Source organism: Hyperolius riggenbachi, chromosome 8, assembly GCF_040937935.1.
Source record: "Hyperolius riggenbachi isolate aHypRig1 chromosome 8, aHypRig1.pri, whole genome shotgun sequence".
Lineage (NCBI taxonomy): Eukaryota > Metazoa > Chordata > Amphibia > Anura > Hyperoliidae > Hyperolius > Hyperolius riggenbachi.
This window is the reverse complement of record NC_090653.1, coordinates 255,451,011-255,473,719: the sequence shown is the minus strand read 5'-3', so window position 1 is coordinate 255,473,719 and position 22,709 is coordinate 255,451,011. Positions and strand designations below refer to the sequence as shown.

The 22,709-nt window shown below is 47.6% G+C and overlaps 1 protein-coding gene across 5 annotated transcripts in view; it reads right to left on the bottom strand.

The window, feature by feature from the left end:
* Positions 1–22,709, bottom strand: part of LOC137528524 (multidrug and toxin extrusion protein 1-like) — a 149,339-nt gene that overhangs the window by 24,278 nt on the left and 102,352 nt on the right. For all 5 annotated transcript variants that reach the window (XM_068249837.1, XM_068249836.1, XM_068249842.1 and 2 more), the window contains 2 exons: positions 19,127–19,169; positions 13,607–13,651 (listed from right to left, as the gene is read on the bottom strand). In XM_068249837.1, the coding sequence (XP_068105938.1) occupies positions 13,607–13,651; positions 19,127–19,169 (88 nt within the window). The remainder of the gene's footprint in view (positions 1–13,606; positions 13,652–19,126; positions 19,170–22,709) is intronic.

The window sequence follows — 22,709 nt, the reverse complement described above, 5'->3', positions numbered from 1 at the left end:
ACAAGATAGGTCTGCAGTGCTTCTGGGGTATTGTGCACCCCCCACCTATCTTGGACTCTCCCCCTCAGCTTCTTTGGTCTTAGGTCTTTATATGCATAACACCTCAAAGACAAAAGTTTGCAGCCACCACAGCGTAAAACCATAATCGGCACTTTCAGCGCCCCTGATGAGTCACTACTACATTACTAGTGACGAAACCGGTCAGGTGGGACCACAGAAACAGGACAGTGTGCCAGGTTTGGCGTTTGGATAGCGCAACCGGGAGTCAGCAAGAGGGCCTACGCAGGTGGTTGAGCCTGTAAAAAACGGTCTGTCTTCCATGCTTCGGTTGGATTAGAGGATTAGTTTCTAATTGAATCACTTGTGAACTATATCAATCAGATTAGAAGAAGGAGATGGGCACAGCTGCTAAAATACCCTTTATTGTGGCTGGGTTGACACAAAAAAAGCTTACAGCAGTGTGTGTGTGTGTGTGGGGGGGGGGGGGGGGGGAAGGACAAGTCTGACAGTTGTTTCGCAGGGACTAGCCCTGCTTCATCAGAGGTCTCTGATGCCCATCTCCTTCTTCTCTTCTGATTGAAATCATGGACTACCATTGGAACACGCTGCAGGTAAGCCCAGTGTGGCAGTATCCACCCCTGCTGCATTTCGTGCAAGTGCTTTCTCCTCTCCATATTTGCATTGACTTGTGGACTATATGATAGAGCACTTTCCATATGAACTGTTGTATTATTCTAGAAGCACACCACCTTCATTGGTTAAACGCTTACTTTAAGCACAGTGTTTTATTAGTATAACATGTATGTTGTAATCCCACTGCAACAATCAGGGCCAGTTCTCTCATGAAGCAAGGTGAAACATTTGCATCAGGCGCAGAGATTACAGGGGCGGCATGTTTGTAATGTGTTTACACTAACAGCATGCAGTGGGAGTAGGAGAAGAAGCGAGAGGAGAGCGAGGGGAAGAGGTCATCATTGGGGAAAAGCAGCTTGTTGTGCTGTGTGAGGAGTCTGACAGTGAGTGAGGGGGGGGGGGGAGGAGGCAGGAGAGCAGCAGTGTTTCATTTGACTTGCACAGCAGATGGGAGGAGGTGGCACTGTTGCCCTGACTGAGGAGGAATAGAGGACGGCCGACTGGCTGAGGGTAAGCAGATTGTTTGTCACAGACTCGCAGCCAGCCAGCCAGCCAGCCAGCCAGTGTGTTATTGTGTCTAGCTGGAGCATGTCATGTCTCAAGTTGTTCCATCTGCTCCCTGTAACGATCGGTGAAGCACAGAGAGGATCTGATTACCAGTGATCTGCAGAACCATTGGGAATACAGATGTATACCAGATTATACGTGATCTGCAGTATCACTGATAATCCGATATACTAGCTAACCTCTGTTCACCTGAGTAGAGTGTAGTGTTTTGGTGTAACAGTAACACTTAGAGGACAGGGCCTCAGTACAGTAAGGCGTACTGTACAGATTCCTTCCGCGAACCTGAGCTCTCCAAGGCGGGAGGAGTCAGGCTGCCAGCGGGAAGGATATACTGAAAGTAACCCTCTGGCGGAAGGGTCACTTAACAGAACGAGGAACCGCCTCTAACAGTAAGGTCGGTTCTCGAGGTCGGACAAGCCAGGTCGTACACACACGGACAGATAAAGTACAAGATCAGGAGGCAAAGGCGGAGTCAAAGTACAGGCAGGGTTCAGCAACGGGGTATCAGAAATATCGGGGTACAAAATCAGGAGGCAGAAGCAGAGTCAAGGAACGAGCCGGGGTTCGGCAACAGAGTATCAGAAATATCGAGGTACAAGATCAGAGTTCAAAAGGGTAGTCAAGGCAGGCAAAAGTCATAACAAATAAATACAATCAAACTAGTACTTTAGCTATCAACAGAATCTAGCTAAGTGTAGGATTACAGCTCCAGCTGGTCCCGGCACACTTGCGGATCTGACTACGGATCTGGGTGCTCCCACATATGTGATCGCCCGCCAGACAAAGAGCAAGTGAACAACCAGCAGTATATATACTCTAGGACCTTTCCAGGACCTCCCTAATTGCTGGTCCAATGAGAGCAGTGGAATTTGTCAGCTGACCCAGCTGGTCAGCCGACACCCTTCTAACTGCTATTTAAACTCTGCCTCTGTGCTCGCGCGCGTGTAAGTCTGAATCTTGGTGGACTATCAGTCCCAGCCACACCAGTACTGTCATGCAATGTATCTAGTGCGGGGGCCGCCTCTGATGCGGATTCCGCCGTTACCAATGCGGATTCCGCCGCTCTGCCTAAGCGGCATGCGGCGGTTTTTCCGCGTTGTGACGCGCTGCTGAACGCGGAAACAGCCGCCTCATTGTGAGAGACGGCGGCTCTTCCGCGTTTCCTCACAGTACCCCCCCCCCCCCCCCCCCCCCCGAGGAGTGGACTCCAGACAACTCCCACCAGGTTTCTCTGGATGCGAGGCATGAAATTCTCTCCTTAATTCGTCTGCATGCATGCGCGTCCCCGGTACCCATTGCCTCTCCTCAATGCCGTACCCTTTCCAGTGTACGAGATATTGTACTGAGTTTTGCACAACACGTGAATCTAAAATCTTTTCCACCTCATATTCAGGTTGGTCATCTACCAACACAGGGGGAGGAGGAGCGGAACCCACCTGGACCGCAGGTTTGAGTAGGGACACATGAAACGACCTTACGCCCCGCATGCTGGCAGGAAGATCAATGGCGTAAGTCACGTTATTGATTCTTTTAGTCACTGGGAATGGACCCACAAACCTGGGACCCAGTTTGGTAGAAGGCTGCTTCAGGGTCAAGTGACGTGTGGACACCCAGACTAACTCCCCTGGCTGAAACTTCCATTCCACGGATCGTCTTTTGTCTGCTTGACCCTTCTGACTCTGGAACGCCTTCTGCAAATTCCCCTTAACAATTCCCCAATTGTCCCTAAGTGATCTCTGCCAATCCTCCAGTGCTGGAAATGGGGATGACACAACTGGAAAAGGGAAAAATTTGGGTGATCTCCCTGTCACAATCTGGAATGGAGAGAACCCAGATGAGGAATTCTTCAAATTATTTTGTGCAAATTCCGCGAAGGGCAAAAATTTTACCCAGTCAGTCTGTGCTTCCGCAACGTAACATCTTAGGAATTGTTCCAAAGACTGGTTGATACGTTCCGTCTGCCCATTAGTCTGTGGGTGGTAGCCTGACGAAAAAAACAACTTCATGCCCATTTGGCGGCAAAATGCCCTCCAGAAACCAGAGACAAATTGGACTCCCCTATCCGACACAATGTCTTCCGGAATGCCATGCAGCCGGAAGACGTGAATGATGAACAACTCGGCCAGTTCTTGAGCCGAGGGGAGTCCTTTCAGGGGCACAAAATGGGCCATCTTGCTAAAACGGTCGACTACCACCCAAATGACCGACATTCCTTCAGACCTGGGCAATTCTCCCACAAAATCCATGGACAAGTGGGTCCATGGCTCACTCGGGGTGGGCAAAGGCTGCAGCTTACCTACAGATGCCAGCCGGGAGGATTTACTCTTGGCACAGACCGCACACTCCCTGACATACTCTTTGCAATCTGTTGCCAAAGAAGGCCACCAAGCACACCTGGCAATCAGATCCTGCGTTCTAGCAGCTCCAGGATGACCAGCATTCTTATGGGCGTGAAAGAGGTGCAGGATTTGTAAACGAAAGGGCAAAGGGATAAACATAACCCCTTCGGGTTTTCCCTCAGGAACGTCCTGCTGAAATGGACCCAAAACCTCCGTCCAATCCTCCCAAGTCTCTGTTGCGGCTAACACTAGTTCCCGCGGGATGATAGACTCAGGAGCGGGTGGCTGTGCCGTTTCTGGTTCAAAACACCTGGAGAGGGCATCTGCCTTGACGTTTTTGCTGCCTGGGGTGTACGTGATTATAAACCTAAACCTTGTAAAAAACAAAGACCATCGGGCCTGACGGGGACTCAATCTCTTCGCCCCCTCGATGTATTCCAAGTTCTTATGGTCGGTGTAAACTGTGATCGTGTGTTCTGCCCCCTCTAACCAGTGGCGCCACTCCTCAAATGCCAACTTAATAGCCAGAAGTTCCCGGTTACCTATATCATAATTTTTTTCTGCAGGTGAAAACCTGCGGGAAAAATAAGCACATGGGTGTAATCTGCCCTGCAACCCAGACCGTTGCGACAGCACCGCCCCCACCCCAACTTCTGAGGCATCAACCTCCACAATGAAGGGAAAGGACGTGTCAACATGCCTCAAAATTGGTGCTGAGCAAAATAATTTTTTCAATAAAGCAAATGCCGCCACGGCTTCAGGAGACCAGTGGTTGGTATCCGCCCCTTTTTTCGTGAGACTGGTAAGGGGGGCAACTAAAGTGGAGTATCCCTTAATGAACCTCCTGTAATAGTTCGCGAACCCCAAAAATCTCTGCAGGGCCTTCAACCCCACTGGCTGTGGCCACTCCAACACGGCTGTGACCTTGGCAGGATCCATTGAGAGGCCCGAGGTGGAAATTACGTATCCCAGAAACGTGACCGTGGTCACTTCAAATATACACTTTTCCACCTTCGCGTAGAGCCTATTCTGTCTTAATTTGTTTAGGACAAATTTTACATGAACCCTGTGTTCGGAGAGGTTATTGGAATAAATTAGTATGTCATCGAGGTATACCAACACGAATCTACCCAAAACCTCCCGGAATACCTCATTGATTAATTCTTGGAAGACGGCTGGCGCATTGCACAACCCGAAGGGCATCACTAGGTACTCGTAATGCCCGTCGGGTGTGTTGAAGGCCGTCTTCCACTCATCACCCTCTCTGATGCGGATTAGATTGTATGCCCCCCTCAGATCCAATTTAGAGAAGATCTTTGCGGCTGTGACTTGCGTAAATAAATCGTCTATCAAGGGTAATGGATAGCGATTTTTTATCGTGATCTTATTAAGGCCCCGATAATCAATACAAGGTCGGAGACCCCCGTCTTTCTTTTTAACGAAAAAGAAACCGGCCCCAGCAGGCGACCGGGAGGGCCGGATGAACCCCTTGGCTAAGTTATCACGAATGTATTCCTGCATAGCCATCTTCTCTGGACCGGACAAGTTATACAGGTGACCCCTAGGAGGCATACAACCAGCACGGAGATCAATGGGGCAATCGAACAGGCGATGAGGGGGTAACTGATCAGCAGACTTAGGACAAAATACATCAGAGAACTCTGCATACTCTTCGGGAACCCCCTCCACAAGAATCTTGGTCCGACCCAATGTCACCTTCCCTAAACACCGTTGGTGACAATGATCGGACCATCTGGTTACCTGACCCGTAGCCCAGTCTATGTGCGGAGAATGGATTTGCAGCCACGGCATGCCTAAGATAATAGTGGAGGTAGACATGCGTAACACAAAAAAATTGTAACTGTTCCCCATGCAGTACCCCTATGGCGACCTTCACCTCCGGGGTCTGTGACAGTGGGCGATCCCGTTGCAGAGGGAAATCGTCTACTGCCGTGACCTGAATGGGGGGACTCACTGGAGTGAGGGGAATACCCAACTCCTGAGCAAATTCAAGATCCATAAAATTAGCCGCTGAGCCAGAATCAACAAACGCTTCAGTGGCTACGGACTTATTCTCCCATGTGATAGTACAGGGGAGAAGCAATTTTTTCTCTTTAAGGGGTGAAAATTGTGTGCCTAGGGTGTCACCCCCCACTACTCCTAGGCAAACTCGTTTCCCGACTTGTTAGGGCAGTTTTGCACCCTATGCCCTGCTGCTGCACAATACAGGCACAGCTGTTCCGTCATTCTCCGCCGTCGCTCCACCTGGGTCAACTTCGAACGACCAATCTGCATTGGTTCGGGCGGAGGCAAGGCCGGAGAGGGTGAGACAGGCGGAGAAGGTGTTATTAGGGGTGTAGCGGATGGTGCCGCGTAAGATGTCACCCTGACGCGGTGACTACCCCTAACCTGCTTCTGATGGCGTAACCTACGATCAACTCGAATGGCCGATGATATGCCCTCATCGACTGTCTTGGGCTCGGGTACAGTTAACATTAGATCAGAGACTTCCTCCGACAACCCAGACAGGAAGTAATCCATCAGAGCAAAGTTATCGAATCTAGCGGTGACTGACCACCTACGGAACTCTGCCGCATAATCCTCGACCGAGCCTCTGCCTTGCCGCAAAAGTTTGAGCTTCCGCTCAGAGGACGCGGCAAGGTCAGGGTCGTCATAAATTATGGCCATGGCCTTAAAGAATTCCTCCACCGAGGTCAGGGCAATATTGGTAGAAGGCAGGTTGTATGCCCATGACTGGGAGTCACCAGCCAGCAAAGTTTTAATAAAGGTGACCCGTTGGGTCTCAGTCCCCGAGGATCGGGGTCTCAATTCGAAATATGATAACACTCTACTCCTGAAATTCCGAAAGTCAGATTTGTGGCCGGAAAATTTATCAGGTACAGGCATGCGAATGTTGTCACTAGGAGGGGATCGCACTGAATCAACTGACGTCTGGAGGGTTCGCACTGAGCCTGATAGGGCATCGATTAAGGCTTTGTGCTGGCCCAGTGCTTGATGGATACTGTCCACCGAAGTGGCAAGCACAGTCAGAGGATCAGCGCGTGATTCCATCTGTTTTTTGGTCTGGCGTTCTGTAACGATCGGTGAAGCACAGAGAGGATCTGATTACCAGTGATCTGCAGAACCACTGGGAATACAGATCAGGGCCGGGACAAGGTTCCCCAGCAACAGAGGCTGAGCTTCCAAAGTGCGCCCCCCCCCCAAAGTAGGTCATTTGGGTGCCACTATAGGGGCCCATGTCAAAACTCTAAAATTATTAGTCATAGCCTATAATTTGGGCACGGGGCAGCACAATAGCTGTGTTACAGTTAGGTGTAGGTATGGGCTAGGTTAGTGTCAGCGACCTGAGGATTTTCCCAGCCCCCTGTAGGCCGATCTGCTGTGCTCCTGACTGCATTACCTAGTGATATAGAGGTCCCCCTCCTTCCCCTTTACAGTCACCTGTACTCTGTAATGTGCTGCAGTAGATGTCAATGCTCTATAAATACATAATAATATGGTGGACATTAGACTATGACTATGGTAGGATTAGATTGTAAGCTCCTCTGAGGACAGTCAGTGACATGACTATGTACTCTGTAATGTGCTGCAGGAGATGTCAATGCTCTATAAATACATAATAATAATATGGTAGGACATTAAGCTATGACTATGGCAGGATTAGATTGTGAGCTCAGTGACATGATTATGTACTCTGTAAAGTGCTGCAGAAGACTTCCTATTTAGAAAAATTCACATTACATAGAAACATTTAAATATAAGTTAAGCTATCTTTAGTGAGTTTAAAGTAAACCAGAGATAAGTATTTGGCAGCGTTTTATACATACCTGGGGCTTCCTCCAGCCCCATTGGCACAGATCGCTCCCATGCTGCCCACCTCAGTCTTCTCCCTCTTCAGTAACGGGGCCCGGAACTTCAGCCAGTTGCGGCCAGTCAGTGCATGCGCTGTGAAGGCGTAGAAGGCTCCCAGACACGGGAGCGAGACAGAGGAGCGCACTGCGCATGCACCAACTGACAGCAACTGAACACTTATGGGACCCGGTAGCGAAGAGGGAGAAGGCTGAGGATGGCGGCGTGGGAGTGATCCGTGCGGATGGGGCTGGAGGAAGCCCCAGGTATGTATAAAACGCTGCCAAATACTTGTCTCTGGTTTACTTTAAGCATGCATGTGAATCAAAACAGTTCTGACAATACATTATTGAGATCTCACCAGCCTTCTGTCTCTATACTCTGGCCCAGTTGTAATGCACACTTTCTGCTACAGATGATCTTTACAACTTTCCTCCATCTGTGTTTTCTTCCTGTTTGTCTTCTCTGCTGACTGCTGTCAAGGAGTTAATCTTTCTTTTCCCAGCTTAATCTCTTCATCTGTCTCTGTCACCTGCATTCCGTCTGTAATTGAAAGCTGTCCTCTCTGCTTCTGTACTCTTTCCGCTGCTCCACTCTCACTGGGGTGTTTCCTTATCTTTTTTCTGTGCTCTGTCGCTCACAGCTTCAGACACAACATAATCTCCCTAACGAGCTGTTCCAGCATGTCACGGGCAGCCCAGCATCTCGCTCCGGCCAGTTCTCCCTGGCTTCTCAATTCAAAATCCGCGCTGCTCTGCTCAGTCTCCAGAGATCAGCTGAGAGCTGCGCATCTGTGTGCCTGTGAGTCACATGACTCTCCTGCTGCTTCCTGACGTCATTTAGGGGCCTGGTCTGCACATTCTCCGTGCCAGAAGCATTAGTACTGGCCGGGGAAAACTCTGCCGCTAGCTCAGACAGAGATGGGCAGAGAGGAGAGGGGGCCCACCACGCCATGTGTCAGGTGACGTAAAAGGCCTACCGAACCTTCCATCGGGACTTCGCCGGTGCTCCTGTAGGTTATTACGTCTGAACACCGGCTCAGTCTGAGCCTGGGGATAGCACAGAGAAATGCGCCCCCTGGTGGCGGCGCTCAGAGGCCCCAGCCTTCCCAGCCTCTGCCTCGGCCCGGCCCTGATACAGATGTAGACCAGATTATACGTGATCTGCAGTATCACTGATAATCCGATATACTAGCTAACCTCTGTTCACCTGAGTAGAGTGTAGTGTTTTGGTGTAACAGTAACACTTAGAGGACAGGGCCTCAGTACAGTAAGGCGTACTGTACAGATTCCTTCCGCGAACCTGAGCTCTCCAAGGCGGGAGGAGTCAGGCTGCCAGCGGGAAGGATATACTGAAAGTAACCCTCTGGCGGAAGGGTCACTTAACAGAACGAGGAACCGCCTCTAACAGTAAGGTCGGTTCTCGAGGTCGGACAAGCCAGGTCGTACACACACGGACAGATAAAGTACAAGATCAGGAGGCAAAGGCGGAGTCAAAGTACAGGCAGGGTTCAGCAACGGGGTATCAGAAATATCGGGGTACAAAATCAGGAGGCAGAAGCAGAGTCAAGGAACGAGCCGGGGTTCGGCAACAGAGTATCAGAAATATCGAGGTACAAGATCAGAGTTCAAAAGGGTAGTCAAGGCAGGCAAAAGTCATAACAAATAAATACAATCAAACTAGTACTTTAGCTATCAACAGAATCTAGCTAAGTGTAGGATTACAGCTCCAGCTGGTCCCGGCACACTTGCGGATCTGACTACGGATCTGGGTGCTCCCACATATGTGATCGCCCGCCAGACAAAGAGCAAGTGAACAACCAGCAGTATATATACTCTAGGACCTTTCCAGGACCTCCCTAATTGCTGGTCCAATGAGAGCAGTGGAATTTGTCAGCTGACCCAGCTGGTCAACCGACACCCTTCTAACTGCTATTTAAACTCTGCCTCTGTGCTCGCGCGCGTGTAAGTCTGAATCTTGGTGGACTATCAGTCCCAGCCACACCAGTACTGTCATGCAATGTATCTAGTGCGGGGGCCGCCTCTGATGCGGATTCCGCCGTTACCAATGCGGCATGCAGCGGTTTTTCCGCGTTGTGACGCGCTGCTGAACACGGAAACAGCCGCCTCATTGTGAGAGACGGCGGCTCTTCCGCGTTTCCTCACACTCCCTTACTGTTTTAGAACATTAAATGAGTCATTGGGTGCTGTGCGATCATTTCAAATTCCGGGGGGTGGGGTGGGGGGGGGGGGTGGGATGACTGCATCCTCACAAGTTTGCCTTAGTCAGCAAAAGTTCTAGAACCGGCCATGGTAACAATAATGTGCGCACGGTGCCTGCAGTGCGCTAGAACAATGGAAAGCACAATGGCTTTATGTAGGAGTCTAACAACCAGAAGCCTGAAATACGATGGGCGGCTGGCAGGTCACCGCACTCTGCACTGCTTTAGTAAATAAGCAATGTTTGCTCTGTGTACTTGGATGGAGATCTGATGTTTTTCTGGCATTCTGCCTGGTCTGATGATCTCTGCAAACTGCTAAATTACATCAGTGAACACTGAACGAAAGTTGGAAAACACCCCCAAAAATTAAACTGGACAGCTATGGAGAGTAACATATATGTGTATCTGCCCCATAATCTGCGCTCTATTTATATATAATAACTGGACCATGGACAGGGCCGGCACTTCCATAGAGGCAAAGGGGGCAATTGCCCCAGGGCCCCAGAGCCTGTGCAGGCCTCCCAAGGTCCCCCTCCTCCCCTCCCCCTCCTCCCATCCTCTATGGTGACAAATGACATTGGGGTGAGGATGGTGTGTTGTCAGTGGTGTAGCTAAGAAGCTGTGGGCCCCAGTGCAGGTTTTGCAAAACCAATCAATGACAACTACAGAGTCAGAGGTGCAAAAAGGATGGGGAACGGTGTGTTAATGATAACTACTATAGAAAGCATCTATAGAAGTGAATATTATCAGCACAGGACCAATAAAAAGCTAATACTGTGGTTGAGGGTGGGCCCCTCTAGCCCAAGGGCCCCGATGCGGTCTCTACCTCTGCACCCCCTATTGCTACACCACTGTGAGTTGTAGCAAAAGGAGATGAATAATGGGAACCCCAGAACCCCAAAAATGCTTTTTAGGGGACATATGATGGATACCTAATGATATTGTGTGAAGGGGGGGGGGGCGGATTGGATAAGGCCTGACAGCTGGCTCAGGGGCCCTGGGGGTTATTTGATTGGAAGGGGGGTGTCGGGGGCCCCTGAAGTTACTTTTGCCCCAGGGCACCATTGCAGCTAGAACTGGCTCTGACCATGGTCTTCAGTATGTGTATTATTAGAACAATTTCCCCTTCCTCCCATATACTTCCTGTACTACTCACAGTTTTAGATAGAGTTCCTCCTCCCCCAGGCCTGAACGAGGCTGCCTCGCCAAGACAACGAACAAGACTACGAGGCCAAGATCAGCCACAACCATTACGATGAACTAGATTAGCCAGGTGTGGATGATTATTGTAAAGGTTGGAAGCAGGGAGTCAGGCAGAGCATTGTCAATTAGCAGCTGGGGTCGGTAAGAGGAGATCAGGGAGAAGGTTGTCCATTAGCAGCCAGTGTAGGTAAGGGAAGATCAGGCAGACTGTTGTCCATTAGCTGCCGGGGTCGGTAAGAGACGATCAGGCAGTGCGTTGTCTATAAGCAGCCTGAGTTGGTAAGAGAAGGTTAAGCAGAGCATTGTCTATTAGCAGAGGTTCTGGACTGGTAGCAGAGGTTAATAGCAGAAGATAGCGCAAAGGTTTGTGGACTGGTTGCGAAGGTCCGTAACAGAAAAAACATGGAAGAGGTTTGTGGACTGGTAGCAGACGTTGGTAACAGAGGATCTGGCAAAGGTTTGTGGACTGGTAGCAGATAACAGAAGATCTTGCCGAGGTTTGTGGTCTTGTAGCAGATGTCAGTAACAGAAGATCTGGCAAAGGTTTGTGGACTGGTAGCAGAGGTCAGTAACAGAAGATCTGGTAGATGTTTGTGGACTGGTAGCAGATGTCAGTAACAGAAGATCACACAGATGTTTGTGGACTGGTAGCAGAGGTCAGTAACAGAAGATCTGGCAGAGGTTTGTGGACTGGTAGAGGTCAGTAACAGAAGATCTGGCAGAGGTTTGTGGACTGGTAGCAGATGTCGGTAACAGAAGATCTGGCAGAGGTTTGTGGACTGGTAGCAGAGGTCAGTAACAGAAGATCTGGCAAAGGTTTGTGGACTGGTAACAGAGGTCAGTAACAGAAGATCACACAGAGGTTTGTGGACTTGTAGCAGAGGTCAGTAACAGAAGATCACACAGATGTTTGTGGACTGGTAGCAGAGGTCAGTAACAGAAGATCTGGCAGAGGTTTGTGGACTGGTAGCAGAGGTCAGTAACAGAAGATCTGGCAGAGGTTTGTGGACTGGTAGCAGAGGTCAGTAACAGAAGATCTGGCAAAGGTTTGTGGACTGGTAGCAGAGGTCAGTAACAGAAGATCTGGCAGAGGTTTGTGGACTGGTAGCAGAGGTCAGTAACAGAAGATCTGGCAAAGGTTTGTGGACTGGTAACAGAGGTCAGTAACAGAAGATCACACAGAGGTTTGTGGACTGGTAGCAGAGGTCAGTAACAGAAGATCACACAGATGTTTGTGGACTGGTAGCAGAGGTCAGTAACAGAAGATCTGGCAAAGCTTTGTGGACTGGTAGCAGAGGTCAGTAACAGAAGATCTGGCATAGGTTTGTGGACTGGTAGCAGAGGTCAGTAACAGAAGATCTGGCAAAGGTTTGTGGACTGGTAGCAGAGGTCAGTAACAGAAGATCTGGCAGAGATTTGTGGACTGGTAGCAGAGGTCAGTAACAGAAGATCTGGCAAAGGTTTGTGGACTGGTAGCAGAGGTCAGTAACAGAAGATCTGGCAGAGGTTTGTGGACTGGTAGCAGAGGTCAGTAACAGAAGATCTGGCAAAGGTTTGTGGACTGGTAACAGAGGTCAGTAACAGAAGATCACACAGAGGTTTGTGGACTGGTAGCAGAGGTCAGTAACAGAAGATCTGGCAGAGGTTTGTGGACTGGTAGCAGAGGTCAGTAAAAGAAGATCTGGCAAAGGTTAGTGGACTGGTAGCAGAGGTCAGTAACAGAAGATCTGGCAGAGGTTTGTGGACTGGTAGCAGAGGTCAGTAACAGAAGATCTGGCAAAGGTTTGTGGACTGGTAGCAGAGGTCAGTAACAGAAGATCTGGTAGATGTTTGTGGACTGGTAACAGAGGCCAGTAACAGAAGATCTGGTAGATGTTTGTGGACTGGTAGCATAGGTTGGTAACAGAAGATCTGGTAGATGTTTGTGGACTGGTAGCAGAGGTTGGTAACAGAAGATCTGGTAGATGTTTGTGGACTGGTAGCAGAGGTTGGTAACAGAAGATCTGGTAGATGTTTGTAGACTGGTAGCAGAGGTTGGTAACAGATGATCACACAGAGGTTTGTAGACTGGTAGCAGAGGTCGGTAACAGAAGATCTGGTAGATGTTTGTGGACTGGTAGCAGAGGTCAGTAACAGATGATCACACAGAGGTTTGTGGACTGGTAGCAGAGGTCAGTAACAGAAGATATGGAAGAGGTTGTGGACTGGTAGCAGAGGTCGGTAACAGAAGATCTGGTAGATGTTTGTGGACTGGTATCAGAGGTCAGTAGCAGATGATCACACAGAGGTTTGTGGACTGGTAGCAGAGGCTCAGGTCAGAACCATTGCACATAAGTAGCAGAGTTTGGTAACAGAACAGCAGGCATTGAGTTGATATTTGCAACCGAGGACAGCATTAGAGGTTCAGGCAGGGTGTCAACCATCAGTAGCATAAGTCAGTGATAGTCCATCAGCTAGCATTCTGACAGTCAATACCAGTATTTGGCAGCAAAGTATTAAACAAGTCCAGAGTAAAGTATCTAGAAGAGAGATAAACACAGAGCCAGCAGGCCAGGTCAGTAGAGATCACATGGTCATTGGTCAAGCACAGGTCACAGCACTAAGGGCATTTTGCAGCAGCACACTGGATGTTCACTGGTCAAGGTTAGTATGTGGACACTTGCTCTGTGTTTATTTTGTATTGTGTACCTGATGTGTCTACTTCAGGCATAAAGTCAGGAAAACGTAGCTGTGATTATGTGCAGTGATAATGATTGTAGGATGGGCACTGTACCTGGTTCTGCAAATATTTTGCTTCTAGTTGGAAAATAAATGAGGCCTTTGAAAAAAGAAAGAAAAGAACAATTAATATCTGTAAGGAATTGTTTTTTGTTACTTTTAAGCCACAGATTAATTCCTGGCTGCATCTCCCACAACACTTTGCTCTGTGCAGCTCCAAAAGATGTTTTACAGTTAACATCTCTTAAAGAGACACTGAAGCGAAAAAAAAATATGATATAGTGAATTGGTTGTGTACTATGAATAATTACTAGAAGATTAGCAGCAAAGAAAATATTCTCATACTTTTATTTTTAGGTATATAGTGTTTTTTCTAACATTGCATCATTCTATAATATGTGCAGATTACACAACACTCAGCATTCAAAATGATTCTTTCAGAGCAGTCTGTAAAGTAATGACCTCTCCTCTAGCAGAGAAAAAGTAAATAGTCCAGGAACAGTTGAGATAATAAAAGTCAGATAACAGCCCTCTCCACGACTAACTTAGGGCTGGTTCAGACGGACGTTTGGAGGCGTCTCGTTCGTTGGCGTCGCGGCGGCAATGCGTTCAGGCTTTCAGCAGCGTTCGCATTGCGTTCGGATGCGGTCGCGTTTTTTCTTCCCCTAGGGGGACATTACCCGTCGCGGTTAACCGCTCCTGGAAGCAACATGTAGCTTTCAGGGGCTCCTTGAACGCCAGTAAAAATCAGGACTCAAACGCCGCGTTCGTGCAAACGCGCGTAAAAGCTTGGTACAAACGCTCCCATTCACTTGAATGGGAGCGTTTAACGCCAAGCCCCGAACGCTGGCAGTAAACGCTCTGCAAGCGTCCGTCTGAACCAGCCCTAAGTCGGAGAGCTTAATGGCTTGTTTGCATAGAGATAACAACTGAAGTTTCTCAACTCTTCCTGTACTGGAAACAATTAGACTGATGTATCTGATCTTAATGCTTTATTTCTTAGCTGTGCTACACATACAAATCATAATATCATCATTTTTTTTTCGCTTCAGTGTCTCTTTAAAGGAAGATTGCAGGAAGTGTCTTGGACTGATAATCAAATATGACATTTGTAAATTTTAGGTTTTTGTTGGTTCAAAGGTGTTAGCAATAAAACTCCTGAATAATAATATCCAGACTGTATTTAGGCTGAATAAGCTAATGCCTGTGAAGAAGACATAAAGCTGCCCATAGCTCTATTGATTTTGTGGGCCAATCGACCATCCGATTTGATAATTTTATTGTATTGAATGAAAATCAGTGCCGCAACAAGCATGCGGATCCACCCGATTTCAGGCCAAAATCAGTAGAATGTATCGATCCAGCATGCTGGAAAATCTCAGGCTGACATGGTCGATCGGGTGCGCAGGGGTATTGGTGTGCGATATTGCAATAACCAATGAACCCGACTGACCCCTGGCATCTGTCCCACCAAAGGTAAAAGTGCGCCCCCCATGCATTGGAGATCTCACCTGTGATGTCACACACATACCATGTGCTACACGCGCCACCATGTGGAGGCTGCGTTCAAGGGAAGTAGCAGATGAGACCAGGGGCAGCTAGACAGTCGCGGAGTAGGTGAGATTACAATACAACCGATGGGCACTTTTACATTTGGGGGGATGTAGCTTCATGAGGTTGATTCCTGAGACAGTCATGCTGAAATCGATCGGGAATCGGCCTGCTTGTGTGTGGGCAGCCAACAGTTCTCTCTGATCAGATTTGTCTCTTGGCCGATCTGCCCATTTATTTATTGTATTTATAAAGCGCCAACATATTACGCAGCGCTGGACATTAGTTTAGGTTACAGACAATATTTAGGGGTGACATACAGCAATATGACACGACAGGAATACATGCAAACCAGATCACGCAGCACAGTATGAGTACAAGGTAATGCTTAGTGAGTCACTGGATGGGAGCATGGAGATTAGGCAAGTTAGGTTCACTCAGATGCATAGCATGGGTGCACAGTAATGGAGGTGCATGATCAGGTAGGACACAGAAGGAGGAGGACCCTGCCCAAAGGCTTACAATCTAGAGGGAGAGGTAGGGTCACGAAAGGTAGGGGCCCAGAGTTCAGCTGTGGGTTTGGAGCACTTGTGAGGGGTGGTAGGCCAGAGTGAAAAGGTGAGTTTTGAGGGCCTTCTTGAAGATGTTAAAGGAGGGTGCTGTCCTAATGGGTGGAGGTAGGGAGTTCCATAGTGTTGGAGCAGCTCTTGAGAAGTCCTGGAGGTGTGCATGGGACTGGGTGATGCAGGGGGCGGTCAGGCGAGGTTCATTGGAGGAGCGGAGCGAGTGGCTAGGTGTGTACCTCTGAGTAAGATCGGAAATGTAGGTTGGACAGGTTTTGTGGACAGATTTGTAGGTCAGACACAGTATCTTGAATCTGATTCTGAACTGGATAGGAAGCCAGTGGAGGGATTCACAGAGGGGAGCTGCTGTAATGAAGCGATGGGAGGAGTGGATAATTCTGGCTGCCGCATTCATGATGGACTGCAGTGGGGCTGTTCGGGTCATAGGGAGACCAGACAGCAGGGCATTGCAGTAGTCAAGGCGGGAAATTATGAGGGCATGGATGAAGAGTTTGGTAGTGGCAGAGGTCAGAAAAGGGCGGATCTTGCAGATGTTACGAAGGTGGAAGTTACAGGACTTTGTGAGGTTTTGGATGTGAGGAGTGAAGGAGAGTGCGGAGTCCAGGGTGACACCCAGACAGCGGGCTTGAGAGGTAGGGCGAATGGTAGTGGGTTGTTTGTTGGTTCAAAGGTGTTAGCAATAAAACTTCTGAATAATAACATCCAGACTGTGTATTTAGGCAGAATAAGCTAATGCCTATTAAGAAGAAATAAAGCTGTCCATAGATATCTCTATCGATTTTGTGGGCCTATCGACTATCCGATTTGATAATTTTATTGTATGGAATGAAAATCAGTGCCACCACAAGCATGCCGATCCAACCGATTTCAGGCCAAAATAGCTTGAATGTATCAATCCAGCATGCTGGAAAATCTCAGGCCGACGTGGTTGATCGGGTGCGCAGGGGTAATGGTGTGCGATATTGCAATGACCAATGAACGCGATTAACCCCCGGCATCTGTCCCATCAAAGGTAAACTTGCGCCACCCATGCATTGGAGATCTCTCCTGTGATGTCCCACACTTACCATGTGCTATATGCACCACAATGTGGTGGCTGCGTTCAAGTCAAGTAGCAGATAAGACCAGGGGCAGCTAGACAGTCGCGACAGCTGGAGCAGGTGAGATTACAATACACGGGCCCCGAGGGGCACTTTTACCTTCATGAGGTTGATTCCTGAGACATGTCATGCTGAAATCGATCAGGAATCAGGCGGGGCCTAACGCGGATGCAGCAGCAGTCACCCTGCAGGACCCTGAGCGTGGGAGGAAGACAGAGTAGACCGAGCGTGCGGTGGTCGGAAGTCCACCGATAGCAAAGGGAACCTATGCCAGCCAGCCATCCTGATGGGGGAGAGCCCGTGGCAAAAAACTCTACGCTGTATAATTGATACGGAATCTGTAAGTGCAATATGCTTTTATACATTTTATTAAAGAGACAGTATTACGCTATGTGAGGTTTTTTTATTGAGGTATTGACATCTGGGAAGCACTATTATATACTGGAATACCCTAAGTATATATCCGGGAAGCATCATTATATATGGGAATATCCTGAATATCGCCAGAGTGGTGAGAGACGACCTGGTAACTGTCCCACGGCCCCATTTGACCTACCAGCATTCATTCGGCAGTATTATTACGATTGGTACTTGTCAATTACATGTTTTCAGCTTCACCACCCAATTCAAAATGGTCTTTATCATTTATAAAGATTTCAGCTTCAACCCGCACCCATTTTTCCTCACGCCTCTATTTCATGCACGCAAATGTTGATACGGAAACTTCTCAGGCCCGGGTCACACTGGCATGGATGGAAAAGTGATTCGTGGAACGAATCAGATTTTAAAGGCATCAGTTTCTATCTCCAACGCTCCATTCCATTAGCACGCTCAATTTGACGCATCCGTTGATCCGGAAAAATGACTCCAGATCCAAACTTGTGGTCTGTCCAGCGCGTGCATGAAATAGAGGCGCTATGAAAAAAGGGAGCAGGATACAGCTGAATTCCTTATTTTACAATAATAAGTATAAAAATATCGGTTTACAAATACATTTTGTGTTAAATTATCACTTTGTGTAAAATTCATTTTTAATGATTATTATTGTTCCAGAGACACATAGTTTATGTTTAATTGTGTTTCCGTCTGAAATTTAGCAGAAACTCAAAACATGTTACCATAAAAATACATGTAAAGTATATATTAAACCGTACAAGTTTGGGTTATTACTACTAAACCTAACCCTACACTCACACAGAACCCTCCCTCTTCCTATCCCTTAGCCTTAGACCCTCCCCTGGTGGTGCCTAACCCTAAGACCCCCCTGGTGGTGCCTAATGCTAAGATCCCCTGGTGGTGCCTAACCCTATGACCCCCCTGGTGGTGCCTATCCCTATGACCCCCCTGGTGGTGCCTAACCCTAAGACCCCCCTGGTGGTGCCTAACCCTAAGATCCCCTGGTGGTGCCTAACCCTAAGATTCCCCTGGTGGTGCCTAACCCTAAGACCCCCCTGGTGGTGCCTAACCCTAAGATCCCCCTGGTGGTGCCTAACCCTATGACCCCCCTGGTGGTGCCTAACCCTATGACCCCCCTGGTGGTGCCTAACCCTATGACCCCCTGGTGGTGCCTAACCCTAAGATCCCCCTGGTGGTGCCTAACCCTAAGATCCCCCTGGTGGTGCCTAACCCTATTACCCCTCTGGTAGTGCCTAACCCCAAGACCCAGAAATTAAAAATCTCAAAAAGAATGTAAAATTATTAAAAACAAGTTAAATTACATGTCAAAATCATAATCAACGTCCTTATAATTCTAAAAAAGACCCCGAAATTAGAAATCTCAAAAAGAATGTAAAATTGCTAAAAAAAATAAATAATTAAAATTACATGTCAAACGATAATTAACGTTATTATATTTCTAAAAACGAATATAAAATTGATTTAAAAAGTACAATATCAAAATATTGAAAAGTTAAAATTATAATTAAAAAAAATGATAATTGTGAAAACTAATTTTATAACCATATTTTCCGTTTTAGTATTGTAAAAAGATAAATAACAATAGGCGCAAAACAGTTTAACAGGGGCCTGATTCGTCCAGTTTTGTGCACAATAGCCGTTATTTAACATTAGAATCAATGGCAGCTCCCAATTTGTCCACTTCTCACATGCGCCCAATTTGCCTGCTTCCCCATCCAGCAGATCCTGCAGAACAGATGCATTTGAAAGTACCAATGTAAATGGATCGATAGGTTAACATTGCATCAATTAGGATGCGTTCCGTTACGATCTGCTAATGGACTGTTTTTTAGTGCCAGTGTGGCCCGGGCTTTATGAAGCCAGCAGTAGAGTGTGGATAAGTAATAACTGCACACCCTGCACATTTCCACTGTCACAACTTACCGGGAGGGCCGGGATAAAAATCAGAACATAACTCTGTGTTAATCTGTAAAAAGAAAGAAAAAAAGGGGTCATCATCACTACAAAAATAATCTTGCAACTGTATGCAACTGATATAACTTTTTTTTTTTCTTTGAAAGCTTGCTGGGAAACCATGGCAACTGTTCCCAGATGGGCGTTAAGTATAGTCAGACTGTCTCCTTGTTCTTTTTTCTCATTGGTTCATAAATCTGCACAAAGCAGGAAGTAAAACATATCATGCTATTCAGATGCTTACAGATTCAGTTTAATGCACTGTCACATGGAAAAGGGGACCTCAAATCCATGTGGAATGTGTTTAAGGCAATGGAATTTTTATTTGCTGGCCTCCTGAAAATGGAATGTTTGGCTGTTTCAGCTTGGATGTTGCACAGTATTTCTCACAGAAGGTATGTCCAAGTTTCCTGCCAGTCAACGGATCAGTGCAGGTGTTAAAGCAGACCTGAACTCAGAACTAAGCAATGGTATAATAATCTTTAACTGCTTCCGGACCAGCAGTCTCTGGCCCGTTAAAGAGAACCCGAGGAGAGAGGGATATGGAGACAGCCAGGCAACTGGTATTGTGTAAAAGGAAATAAATATGGCAGCCTCCATTTCCCTCTCACCTCGGGTTCCCTTTAAGGACCAGAGACATTTTGGTCTTAAAACGGGGCTCACCGACATTACGCTGCACGGACCCGCTGCTACCGCCGATCGCGCCACTCTCCCGTCGCTGAAGCCCATTTGCTCTGCTGTTTCTATGGCAGCAGAGCTCTGTGAGACGGTCAGGAGCCAATTTCATTGGCTCTTGACCCTGTGATCAATATGACCCATTGAAATTGGTTCCTGACCGGCTCATGGAGTTATTCTGTCATACCCACAGAAGTGCGAGTGGGCTGAAGTAGCGAGAGAGTGGTAGCGTGCAGCAGGCTAATTGAAATCTACGTCCTGGTAGGGATAACAGCTCCCAAACAGGGCGTAGATTTCAATTAGCTCGGTCCAGAATTGGTTAAGCCATAGATGCTGGACAAGCATGCAGATCAGATGTTTTGGACAAATCTGACAAGATTAGCTGTATGCTTGTTTCAGGTGTGTAATTCAGACACTACTGACCAGAAAGATCAGCAGGATGCCAGACAACTAGTATTGTTTAACAGGAAATAAATAAGGCGACGTCCATATCCCTCTCCCCGCAGGATCCTTTTAAATAGTAAACAGGCTTGCGCAACACTAATCTATGTTTAAAGCAACTTTATAATGAATACAGAGTTCCCATTAAGGCCTCTTTGAGGCCTCGTTCACATCTAAAATCGAAATTGCTGACGCCAGCGGTTTTCGATTTTGTGGGCGATTTTTTTTCTCCTCCCGGGTGTGGGAGGGTGTGGCGTTTTTTTTAATGCATTTTTAAGAAGCACTTTTTCAGAGTGATTGCGTTTTTTCATTCCCTGACGCAAGTCAAGAAGTAAACTCTTTGACCCAGAAAAGAATAAATACAACGTAGTTATTCTTAAAAACGTGAATGCAATTGCTGCATGTTTTTCCTATACCTTCCATTGAGGCAAAATCGGCTAAAAAAATGGTACAGGCAGCGCTTTACTGAGCGGAGCGAAAACGAACCGCTCAGATGTGAACTTTCTCATAGGGAATCATTGCACAAGCGTTTTGGGGGCGGTTTTGAAAATCGCCTGCGCTTTAAAAAAGGACAGAAACACCCTTAGCGTGAACAAGCTCTCACACAGGTTGAAGTACGCCTGTCAGGTTATTCAAGGGTAATTGAAGTGAAGAGAATATGGAGGCTGCCTGCCATATTTTATTTCCTTTTAAACAATACCGGTTGCTTGGGAGCCCTGCTGATCTACTTGGCTGCAGTAGTATCTGAATAACACCACACACAAGCATGCAGTTAATCTTGTCAGATCTGAAAATAATGTCAGAAACACCTGATCTGTTGCATGCTTGTTCAGGGGTCATGGCCAAAAGTATTAGAGGCAGAGGATCAACAGTATAGCCAGGCAACTGGTATTGCTTAACAGGAAATAAATATGGCAGCCTCCATATCCCTCTCACTTCAGGTTCCCTTTAAGGAGAGGTAGGCCTCTGCCTCCTCCAAAAGTTTCCCATGCTGTCCTCTGCCACTGCCCGGGACCCTTCTTAACATCAGGTCACGCTCCTCTACTGGCATGGGCGGGGCCACGCTGCACCCATACAAGCAAGGCCACGCCTTCTTGTGCACAAGCATCTCCGGCTTACTGCGCAGGCGCGGCTGTGCTTGTGCAGGCTCAGTACATCTGCACTTGTGGCTGAAGAGCAGGGCCCTCATACCTTCCAACTTTTTGAGATGAGAGAAAGGGACACTTAAGCCATACCCCTGATCACGCCCCATCACAACCCTAGTCATGCATACCATAAAGATTTCATAAGAAAAATATGTTGTTTTATAATTCAAACCACACTGGTCCTTTCTATCCTGGTTCATTTTCCTTCATAGTAACATTTTAAAACTAGTAATATATCAATTTACAGGATGGGAATACAGTTTAGAGTCAATCAAACACATTTTTAGTAGGGAAATATATATATCTTTACATAGAAAGAGGGACAAAGTCCTGAAAGAGGGACACATGAGGAGGACAGAGGGACAGGGCTCCCAAAGAGGGACTGTCCCTCCAAAAGAGGGACAGTTGGGAGCTATGCTGATGCTCCTACCAACAAGCCCTTGTCTGTAATCCTCTGGGGGGGCAAGGGGGGACCGGAGGACGGCGTGGGAAACCTCTGTAAGATCCACTTTTCTTAGGTAACTATCTGTTTTTGTATCCGAGGTTCCCCTCGGTTGCACTTTAAATACACCATCTATTCTTATACCTGCTCCAAGCAGTTCTAACTGCTCCAGCTATTTCCAGTTACTAAAGTTCACATTCCTGGCTGTGTTCCCACAAGCAGTATCTGTTTATCGGTTCACTTCCTTTCAGGTGTGTTCCTCATCAGCGCTTGCATGCTTGTATAGGACATACGTAGCTGGTGACAGACTCCTGCACTTTCTATAGTAGCTGCATTAAAGGACACCTGAAGTGAAAGTGATATGGTGGCTGCCATATTTATTTTGTTTTAAGCAATACCAGTTGACTGGCAGTCCTGCTGATCCTCTGCCTCTAATCTGTTTAGCCATAGCCCCTGAACAAGCATGCAGCAGATCAGATGTTTCTGACATTATTGTCAGATCTACCAACCAAGCAAGATCCCATACAAATCACCGCACCACATGAAGTAATGGAAATATAGAAATGAGGCCCGGTCACATTAGTGTCTCAAGCCCAAAAGATCCGTGGAGCGGATCCGGTCTCCGCTTCACCGGATTCGGATGGCTCTGTGCGCGGCCCAGTTCACATTAAAAATGGAAAGTGAAAACGGATCTGATCAATGATTGATTGGATCCGTTTTCACTCAATTTCGCTAGCAAATAAATGCCTAATCTTCTGTAGCAGCCGGCGGGAGAGGCTTCCTCTTCCTCAGTTACATAGTTACAAAGTTGAGGAAAGGTGGGGGGGGGGGGGGGGGGGGGAAAGGCTGC